This window comes from Melozone crissalis, unplaced genomic scaffold (genome assembly GCF_028551555.1).
Source record: "Melozone crissalis strain CALT ecotype California unplaced genomic scaffold, PUWL_Pcris_2 ptg000045l_1, whole genome shotgun sequence".
NCBI lineage: Eukaryota > Metazoa > Chordata > Aves > Passeriformes > Passerellidae > Melozone > Melozone crissalis.
Genome location: NW_026535823.1, coordinates 23,173,627 through 23,184,596, shown reverse-complemented (window position 1 = coordinate 23,184,596; position 10,970 = coordinate 23,173,627). Strand labels below are relative to the sequence as shown.

Sequence of the window (10,970 nt, the reverse complement as noted above, 5' to 3'; positions counted from 1 at the left end):
AGAACCAGGCAGATTGAGTCAGGCAGCCAGCCCACCTCATGTGGAGCATCAGTCAGTGATCTCTGCACTCTGGTACTTATCTTTGTCCAGTATTTTAAGACATGGAGCCAGAGAAAGGCTTAAGGAATTATTTTAAGAGGAGACCATGAGAGGTAGGATTGCTCCTGCCTGCAGGCAAATGATGGGTGAGGCAGCCTCTAGAATCCCTCACAGTCTTGTTTGCATGAGTCAGTGCTCTGAGTTTGTTCATCATGCATATGAGGAGTGTCAGGGGTGTGCAAAGGAGCTGCTGGCTTGCAGTGTGGAGGTGTGGGTGAATGTGAGAAGCGGGGAAGGAAGCAATGAATAGCAGGGAATGGCCCCAGCTAGAACACTTGTCATTGCAGTGAGATTCCAAGAGTTATGGATAGACCAATAGGCTAAAGATTGGGTATGGTTGCAGGTAAGTTCAGAGAATCACAGAATGTTGGAGTTGGAAGGGATCTCTGGAGACCACCCAGTCCAATCCCCTCGCCAAGGCAGGGTCACCAGGGCAGGTGACAGAGGAACACCTCCAGGTGAGTCTCGGATGTCTCCGGAGGGACAATCCATGGCCAGCCCGGTCAGGATTCCTTGCAGCAGCAGGCAGGGACAGGGCTCAGAACCCTGGCAGAGGGTGACAGCCAGAGAGATCGGGGAGGAGGTGCCACAGCTCGGGGTGTCAAGCAAAGAGCAGGCACGGCTCGGACAGGTTTCGGCTGAAAGAGATGAGGGAGCACAGAGGCACGGAGGCATCAGGACTTGGGACTTGGGGGAGGTGTCCTGGCGACGGGCTGGGATGGCCCTTGAGGACACAAGGCGGGTAAGTGCTGGCCCCGAGGCAATCGAGGAGTCGGGCCGGCGGGGAGAGGATGAGATCCCGCCGGGCACCGGGGATGGGAACCGGCACCCCCACACCCGGCGCGGCGTCGAGGCGCAGCCACGCGGCGGGGCCGGCCGCGGAGAACTACAGCCCCCAGCGTGCCCCGCGGGGCGGCGCGAGACACGCGCCTGCGCGAGGGGGCGCGGCGGGTCGGAAGCCCCGCCCCCAGCGGCGGCGGGCGGCGCTGCGGTTGGGCGGCGGCGCTGCCGCTCAGCGCGGGGTCGGGGGTCAGAGTGCGGGCGGTGAGTGGCGGTGCCGGGCACTCGTGGTGCGGAGTGCGGGGCGCGGGGCCCGGCCGGGCCGGGGCGGCTCCGCCGCGGGGGTGGTGCGGGAGGCGGGCGGCGGCTCGGCCCAGCCCTGCGGGGCCCGGCCGGCGCGGGGGGCCCCTCAGGCCTGGCGGAGACGTGGGGCCGTCGTGGCCCGGGGCGGGGGGGAAAGGCCCGGCTCGGAGCGGGGGCGCGGCCCGGCCCCCCGCGGCGGCGGGGCTCGAACCGGGGGCGTGGGGCTGCGGGCCGGGCCGGGCCGGGCCGGGCCGGGCGGGGCCGGGCAGGGCGGGGGTGCCGGTGCTGGTGCCGGTGAGGACCGACTGCGGCCCCGGCCCGAGGGGAGGGCGCGGGGTGGGGGCGCCTCGTCCGCTCGACGCCCGGGTTGCCGGGCCCTCCGCGCCCCGGCGCGGCCCGGAGGGGAGGTCTGGAGGGTGGCTGTGGCAGCAGTCCCCCAGATCCCAGCTGCAGCGGCGTCAGTCGCTTTCCGGGCTTGAGGAAGGGAAAACAGCCCGTGTGCCCGGGGGCTGGGCACGGGCTGAGCTGCAGGCAGCAGCAGCAGCAGGAGGAAGGATTTTTTTATGTTTTGGGATGTGGAGGTTCATAGGTGGAGGTAATCAGGGAGTAGGAGGCTTGTTTTGGTTTTTTTTCCCTATATTTTTTACCATATGGGATCGAACTGATCACTTGTCTCAGATCTGGAGAGTGAAGTAAACTTGAGAAAGCTTAGGAGTACAGTCTATTTACTTGTTTCCTGAGTGGCAGTAGGAATTTCTTCTCCTTTTCATTTCTTGCTGCTATGCTGTTACAGGTGTTTCTTCCAAACTGAGATGTATAAAGAGGTGTTGTCATTTACTGCTGATGTTCTGTCTTTTACAAGTCCTGTGTCTGGTGGATTTACGTGGTCATTGCTGGCCTGTTTGCTAATAAGTGTGACATTTGTTTTGCTAATTCTTTACTTACCTAGTTTCTTTATTGAGCTTTTGGTTCCAGAGATGGTAGATTGACAGCTGCTGTGTAGTCTGAACTCTTGATATTCTTTCAGCCGTGATGCAAGGGGACCAAGCAAGTTTTCAAATATGTTAATGCTTGCACTGTGTCTCGGAAGGATGAGGTATGCAGGGCTCCAGGAAGGTACATCTCCAAAACACCTGTCCCATCCGATGCTGTTAACAGCTGTTTGAGGATTTTACCTGGTTTCTTTTAGATGGTGACTTGAGTAGATTTTGTCCTGTAGTGTCTTTTTGCCACACTGTAGCATCTCATATCGCTTGATATTAAAGTTGGCATCTGAACTTTTATTAAAGAATGAATAATTCTGAAATTCAGTAGTATGTTCAAAGTCTAGTTGATTAGTCCCCACTGCATAGGCTTGGGAAATTTGATTTCAGATGGTGTTTTTTACTTCAGATATTTTTGTTTCCTTTTTGGAGCACTGGATTCTGCCCTTTGCCACTGATTTTTCACATTAATTTACAGTGTGGACCAAATGTTTGTTTTGTTTCAAAGAGTCGCCCTGTGGCCCTTTTATGCATTCTTGTTCATCTCAAACTTTGGGTTGCTCTACATGAATAGTGCATTTGGTTTGGGTTTTTTTGTAAAGTTAGTGTGTCTAGACAGATTTGAGTGGTACCAAAATCCAAAAGAAGAAAGTGATTAAAGCCTTTTTAAAAATGCCCATGTGCCTGATGCTAAATAAAGAAGACCTTGGATTGAATAAACACTGATAGGACCTAAAGTTGCTGTTCTGCACTTGGGACATACTTCAGTTTGTTTTCTTCAGAGGGCCTGATTACAGCTGGTTTGGTGCTTATCTTGTTTTGATTCTGTTAACTTTGGTAGGCATTGCTTTTATTTATTTCTTAACCCTCTTAAATTTTGGAAATAGAGTTCTGGAAGATGCTTAAATGTGTGGAGTATTTGCATTTTACCCTGTCTCTGTGTCAGTGCTGTGGCCACCTGCAGTGGAGGGCCCCAAGGCTGTGGAGTGCAGGTGTGGTGACATCCAGGTAAATGCTGCAGGACTGCCCATGGGGCCTGGGCTTACAGGGGAGCATGGAAGGCTGTAAGCAGCTGTGCTTTTGTCACAGGTCTCTCTTGGATCTGAAAAAGGTGTTTTTGGTAGAAATGGTCCTGCTGAGACTCCTGGTGTTTCACTGTAGTAGTGATGAGCTAACATACCAGTGTGGTGCCGTGGCAAGCGGGGGAATAAGGGAAGAATTGGACAAGTTGAGGCTGTCAAGACATAACCTAGAGCAGAGGTGCTGGCTGTGCTAGGGACCATTTGGGCCATTTCCCTTCCCTAAGAGAAGTGATCTCAGCTCATCTCAGGCCAGCTGAAAAGTTATATTCTCCCTAGATGTGCTGTATAGGTAAAGCTACTTCTCTTCCAACCAATTTTTTTTTTTTTAATTTTAACTGTATTTGTTACAATCTATTTTTTCTGTGGCTGAATATTAGGGTGAACATCTTCCCTGGCAGATTTTCTGGGCTGAGACTGGGTTGTGTGGAAACCGTGTCCCACTGTAGCTGCTACCCTGCTTGGAGCCTTTGCCAGTGTACCAAGACACAGCTTTGGCTTGCTTTTAACACTTCTGGAGCTCATTTGTGAAGATCAGAAGTTACCAGTGAATTGAGCAATGCCAATCTTGTTTCCCTGAATCCAGGCTGAGATTCATTTGGGACTCTCAGGTGTTAACTTTCATTTTTCAGATAACGAAGATGTGCAGCTGTATAAGTGGTTTGAGGAACTGTGGCATTCATGTGTATGAAAATGAAGTAATTATGTGTGCCAGATACCATTAAACAAAGGGTGGCCTACTGTGTCTCCTTTCCACTAAATTAGGCCAATGTGCAATAGTAGCTTTTCCTGACTAGATGGGTAGTAGCTACAAATCTCTAGCTCCTGGCACTGGGAGCTGTGCTGAGGATTGAGAGCACTGAAGTGCCATAAATTTCAGAACCTATCTCAAAGACCAGGGCTGGGAAAGTTTGAATGAAAACTAAGACATGTTATTTTTTGACAGCGAATGGATTGACCATTGGAACGAGCTGTTTGAAGGTAGAGGGGAAGCTCCAGTCTTCATGCTGCAATTCAAGGCCAGAAACTTTTCTGAAAGATGTTCAAGCCTTTGGGCTCAACTAAGGAAATGGAAACTTTAGGGCCATGAGGCTGAGACCAGATGGTCTGGTGGATAAACTTTGTGAATTCAAGTTTAATGTGTCTGTGCTGCTAGAGCTAAGATAACTTCTCCATTCTCTGCAAAGTGCCATGTCATCCCAGGTGTCTCTGTCCTGGTCTGAGTACATGGGTTGGTGAGCAGCTGAGCTGACCAACAGCCCCAGTGGCTCATCTCATTCCTGCTTCTGCCAGTGTGGGCTCTTCCTCTTCTTTGAGCTTTGCTATTCATCCAGCCTGGCCCTGAGCTAATTCGTCTCACTAAACCAGCCAGAAACTATCTTGTTTTAATTGTGTTTTATTCTGGCTGTGTGAGTCCTTTTATAGGTTCCTGTGGTTGAGTCAGCTCGCAGAAGGGCCAGACAAGCTCAGGAACTGGTGTAATGTAATCAACAGGAGAGCAAGGCTGAGAGGGAAGGACAGGCCTGCCTCCTTTTGGCCTCCCAGAGCTGTTGGCTTGGTTAACCTCATTTTGTGTAGTTTCACACTGGTGCATTTTCTTATGGCTCCCAGGCAAAGGATTTTTGGTCTGATCCCGTGCAACTGTTCTTTTCCTTAATAGCAAATCTGTTCTTCCTCTTTGGCTTTTGCTGTATGTGTCCCTGTTATTGCTTCTTTGTTTTAATTTTTGTTCTTTCCTTTCTCTACGTTTCTTCTAAGTGACCAGTCCTTTGCTGTGTGGAACTTCTTCAGACTCCAGCTTAGACCCGTTTGCTCATCTGCAGTTACTCTTGGAGAAGGTTTAAAAATACACAGCAAAGCCTGTCTTAGGAGACCAGTCAAGGAGCTGACGAAAGTGGGTTGCCTAGCAGAGGTGGCCTAATAAAATTGGAGTGGAATTGTACTGTGCATCTTTGGGACGGCTTCTGGGTGGTCTGTTCAGACAAATTCGTGTCCTGCTGGTGTGGAGTCTCATGTGGGTTTCGCTGTGTTGTCAAGTGAACTGAGATGTGTTTGTTTCCCAGCTTTGTAGGGTGCCATAGCTGCAGCAAGCGCTTCCCTAAGTAATCAGCGCCTTCGGCCTTGCACATTGTGATCTCACAAGCCATCGCGTCTGTGATGTCACAATGGAAGAGATTCTGGTGCTGTGACATGTGTGCTCGTGCCTTTGACAAATCAGCCAAGGAACCCAGCGGCAAGAATGAGCTCAAGAAATGGGAGAGACCTTCCTTAACCCAAGAGTGCCCTCCATCCTTTAGTCAGCCTTTTCCATGTTCACTTATCTCTTCCATAATGGCCATACAGAGGGAAACCAGTGCTTGTATAGGGTGAATTATTTTTTTCAGTTGACCTACCAAGATGCATGTTTCTCCCAGATGAGCAGTTGCCCAGCTCTCCTCCTGTACCCCTCATTCTTTTCTGTTGTTCCCCTCACTTGTATTGCTTCTAATTTTAGACTGTAAGTTCTTGAGAACAGGGACCTCCTCATCTGCAGTGGGAAGAGCCTGGGTGTGATTGTGGAGTACTGTAAAAACAAAATGATGAATGCCAAGTTGTATCTGAGCTGAGTAATGATGGGGCAGCATATAGACGTGCCATGACAGTACAGATTTTCCAAAACAGAGGTGTGGTTGTCTGGCAGTGCTGGAGACAAACCCAGCCAAACGTGAAGGGAGTGCAGCCGTGAAGTGTACTGTTCTCATGTTCCAGTGATGATACTGTGAGGTTAACAAATTAAAGAAAGAAGCAAATCTACCTGTCTAAAATTGTGTTACTTTATTAAACAGTTCTAAAAGCTTTGTCTTTTGTTATTTGTTTTACTTTATGTTGGTTGGTTTTTTTTGGCAAGTTTGAGTGGTGACAGTGGATAAGCTGGTCTTGTTCATAGTCTCTTGTTTCCTGCCTCACAGGCTAGCCAGGTGCTGTCATTTTTGTACTGTAGTTCATCTAATGAAATATTTGGGTTTAGGTTAAGGTTGATTAAAAAACACCCTGAGTTATCTCTATTGTTCTTCAGTTATGTTTTCACACAAGTGAAATATGGGCTCACATTTGACCTCTGAGTATGCATTTGAACAGCTACCAAAATTGAAGTCCTGCATTTTTTGTTATACTGTGTTCCAGGTGTCACTAAATGTGTGCAATTTTGTTTTACAGAAAGCATCTCTATGACCCTAACTTTTTTCCTCCACAATTCAATAAAATAGACAAAACTGACTTACATTTTTGATTGGTTTTCGTTGCTCTAGCCTTGAGTTCAGTTGTCTGTTGGAGGCCAGGAGTCACAGCTGCCCCTACCCAGGTTTTGCACAAATAATAAACTGAAGCATTTTACTCCCAGAGCTTGCTTGCTTTTGTTTTTTAATTTCAGTTTCTCTTGTAGTTTAGGTTAGTGGGGGGTTTTCTTACTTGTTTGTTTTGTAATATGGTGGAGGGCTGTCTTGTCATAATGAAGTAATTTAACATGTGAGTGAAGGCTCTCATAAAATGTAATTTCTTGGGTCACCCTGCCAGTGTGAAGTTAGGTGTTGTCTTCCTGCCCCTTCCCTACTCAGCTTATCAAACTGGAAAGTAAAAGGGAATATTTTGGGCTCAAAGGCAAACTGTAATTTTAATTAGATGCAGTTGTAAAAAGTTCATATTTATGTTATGTGCCAGGAGTCATTAAGCTCAAGTTCTTAGTAGACTAATTTGTCCTGCCATTGATGAATTTGACTCCTCTGGAGCTTGTGTGGTGCACATCTCTCTCTGTGGCTTTGGGGCTGCCCTGTATACAGGGGGACAGCATTTGCACTGCCCTGCTGGCTCTTGTCACCAGCATTCTTCACGTGGCAGGAGTTCCCTGTCTTGTTTGGTTGTCCCTAAGCAGCCTTCCCAGTGGGAAGCCTGGCGTGCAGCAGCCGCCAGTGCAGATTCTCTGCTTCTCACTCAGTGGGGCCCTGGCAAGGCTGGTGGCTACAGATGACACTTGCCTTTCTCTTGGCTTTCCTTCCTTGCTGGTGATCAAACTGCCATGCTTTAGTACCATGTGCTTGGACTGCTAAAGAAGCAAGAGCTGTGCTCAGCCTGAACTTGTCTTAGTACCTGCAGCTGATGTCCAGAGAACATTTTTTTCTTAATTTATTTTTAAAATGTAGATGCTGATTTTAGCCAGTACTGTCATATGGGACACACAGTGTTACACAGCCCAGCACACAAACTATCTTCCAGCTGAAACCCACCACATGCAGCCATTTCCCATCTTACTGGGTGTAGCAAATGTAAAGTGCTATCACATTTTCCTAGGTCTGTGTACAATCTGTCAAAATAATTCCTGAGGTCCAACCTCAGTTCATGGTCCCATTACATTTCATACGTATCTGTGTGAGGAATTTGAGCCGTGTGATATGAAATATTAACCTAGTAGGGTTGACTGCCAGATGTGACAGCTTGCACTGTCTGAGATTATAATCTGATCCTGTGTGTATAAGAAATATATATATGGTGTTTTATGTAGGTTTGGAAATGGAATCACTGAACATGTGGATTTATATGGCTAGAGCTGGGTTTTTAATTTTTGAAGCTGCATTGCTTGCATCGTTTTCTCTTAGAAAAAAGTACAGGATAATTACTAGTGCTTTGCATTGTCATAGCCATTATAAATGCTTTACATGACATCTAATAAAGTGTGTTTGCTCACCAGCTATCTTGTGCTCTGAGGCACTCTGACCTTGCCAAAGAAGATGATGTGAGGTCTTCCCAGGGCACCCAGAGCAGTGGCTGGGTAAACATACCGTTAAAACTTCATTTGGCTGAAGGTGCAGAGTTTGCAGTGGGGTTGCCCTTGTTTGTATGCTGCCTGTGTAAGGAAATCATGCAATAGCCCACTCACACACCTTTGTTCAGAGCACTGCTCCCTCTGCTACACGGGAGACTGGGGAGGGAGGCTGCTTTTAGCACGGGAGCCCGATCCTGTTGCTAAATGTGGACCCCTGCAGAAGCTGTTAGTGTAAACAGGCACTGTTAATTCCTCCACGGATGTCACATGGTACTTTTGTGACCCTGATCTGCCATGGCAGGGTCTGCCATGGTGCTGCTGTGTCTGCATGGGGATGTGCCTGAATCCTGCCAAGGTGGCTGGTTTACCTTTGCCGTGGACTCAGTGGCTTGGAAACCTCAGCACCACTGCGTGTAGTGCAACCCAGCCTGAAGATTCATGGGGGCCCTGTCAGATACCCTGGTCTTGCCAGTTTAGATACATTAGACAAGAGATCCTGCTGTGGGTGGGTGGATAATGCATGTTTTATTGCCTGTCTTTGATACAGGGGTTGAAGCCTGTCTGCCTCCCCCACTCCAATTGTGGGTTTTATTTGATGCAGTAGGCTAAAGACCAGGTTTTCCTGCAACTAACTTACAAGCTGCTTTATTCTGAGATATTATATTTGTTGTGATGGGCCTTTAGACTCATGGTAGTTAGAAGATTTAAAGCATGCATACCTTAAATATCTGTTATCTGGCACATGTTAGAAGAAAATATAAGTAACTTCCATTTGGCTGTGAAGCATTTATGAATGACAGCCAAAGCTGTAGATGAAAAAGCAGTAGGTAGAACTGAGCCCCTTCAAGATAAATGCCATGTTGGGCTCTTCATTTTTGGTTTTGCAACTTGAGTTTTCAGTTTTTGAGGTACCTGCTCTCTGGCATAGTGCTTTAATAAAGCAAATGGCTTCAAAATATGAGAGCCTTGAGGCAAGGGCAATGCATATATCCGTGGAATTGGCAGTGTGGGCACTGGCCTGGTCTTAAACATTTCAACTTGTTTGATTTTTGCCTTTCACTCAAAAGCTTGGAAGGGGAAGGTTACCAAATGCATGTTTACTCAAAGCACACAACCTGCTTAGCTGCAATTATCTCCTAATCTGGTCCTTCCAAGTTTCTCTGGTCTCGCAGGTAAATACAGATTTAGCTGTTTTTCAAGGCATATTATTTACCTCATTAAGTGTGTGTTTTGGCACATGCATTATTTACCTGACGGACTAACGGATGGGAGAGAGCAAATGCTGTCTTTTGTGCAAACAGTGACTTTGTTTGTGAGCAGCAAGTCCCTGTTTTGCTGTGGCCACTTTGTCTCCATGTCTCATGGTGGGTACTTCCATCCCTTCATGGCAGAGCAGAAAGCCAGCACAGGTGTGGGGGGACAAGCTCATAAAAGGGCAGGTGGGTGGCATATCAAGTGATGGAGTTCTTCCACGAGCAGCGGGACCAGCTCTGGGGATAGATTTAAATATTCTATATAGCTTGGTGTGTGTGTATATATATGCATACACAATTAGAGGGAGTACTCCTATCCTTGTTCAAGAGGACTGAGTTGGTGTAATTTGCTTGTTTAGCTATCAGTCCCTGTACCCACCCATGTAACACCATGAACTAGTCTTGAATTCTTATTCCTGTAGATCTATTAACAGCCCTGAGACCAACCCATCTTGGATAGTGACAATCCTGGCAACTTTTTCCTGCAAAGTTTCAGAGGAAAAGTAGCAGGAGGGGAAATCCAGGTCGTTTCAATATGGATAATGCAATTTATTTAATAGTGTTTGTTAGATGAAAGTATCAGAAGGTGATGGCTGAGTGAGGTATTTCTTTGGGAGGAAGACTGTAGCCTGTAGAGTCCTGCTTGCATTTTACACTTCCTGCAGTACCTGCGTTGAACTGATAGCCTCCTCTGGGAGAAATACCTGAAATTAGAAGTGGAGTGTAGCACTAAAATCACATATCTGAAAAATATTGAATACAGAGGAAATGAGAACTTTCCTGGGGAGGAGCCTTCCAGCCTCCAGCCACCTGGATTTGTAGTGGAAATGCCATGTTTTGGTGCAACTGGCAGGTGTTTCAGGGTCAGGCTGTTTGGATGAGTTGTAGTGTTGGTATGTGTATTGCTGTGTTTAATTTTTACCATGTATCAGAAACTGCATTGTATATGAAAAGATAAAAGGCCTCAGAAATTTCAACAGGGCTTAGATTGGATAGTCTGTGTTTTAGTTGGTTTGTGTTATGTTCTGTTATGATGAGGATCAGCAGTGGGGTGTGATCTGGTGCCTGGAGCCATCATTGTTGTGCATCTCATAGTTCTTAATTTAGAGTTATTTGCAGAGGTTAATTTTCAGTGGCCTGTGATTCTGGACACCTTAAGCTCAATCCAAATGTCATCTGTTGTGCTAGAGCAGGCTACTGTGTTATTTCAGGTTTGTGATGCTGGAACCTCCACTGGGGAGCACAAAGGGAATCCCTGTCAGAGGAGGACAGTGAACAGATACCAGTAGAGGTGAGATGTAGGTGTGCATGAGTAACATGAGTCTCTCTTCAGTTTCAGATGCCTCTGGATGTTCAATGATAGCACTCCTCCATACTGGAGCAGCAAAGTTTCCCCCAAACTTACTTCCAAGGTCAAGACAAGCTGTGTCCCTCCTCTTCCCAGCTGGTGTTCTCGAAGGGTTCTGCTCCATCGTAAGCAGGAAACTGGCGTCCCACGGCTTTGGAGCTTCCATGGCAGCAATGTCATCCTTCCCTCCACAGAGATATCACTACTTCTTAGTGCTGGATTTTGAGGCTACATGTGATAAACCGCAGATTCATCCTCAGGTAAATAGTTAATCATGTTAATTGTTGCCTTGCAAGTTGCTGCTGCTCTTCTGAGAGATAAAAGGGAAAA

At 47.4% G+C, this 10,970-nt stretch overlaps 1 protein-coding gene across 2 annotated transcripts in view; it reads left to right on the top strand.

The window, feature by feature from the left end:
• Positions 1 to 1,066: 1,066 nt before the first annotated feature.
• The window catches only part of ERI3 (ERI1 exoribonuclease family member 3), a 128,104-nt gene continuing 118,200 nt past the window's right edge, over positions 1,067 to 10,970 (top strand). The window contains exons 1-2 of one of the 2 annotated variants that reach the window (XM_054286029.1): positions 1,067 to 1,143; positions 10,626 to 10,900. In XM_054286029.1, the coding sequence (XP_054142004.1) occupies positions 10,649 to 10,900 (252 nt within the window). In that variant the 5' untranslated portion in view covers positions 1,067 to 1,143; positions 10,626 to 10,648. The other variant, XM_054286030.1, reaches the window with a different exon arrangement.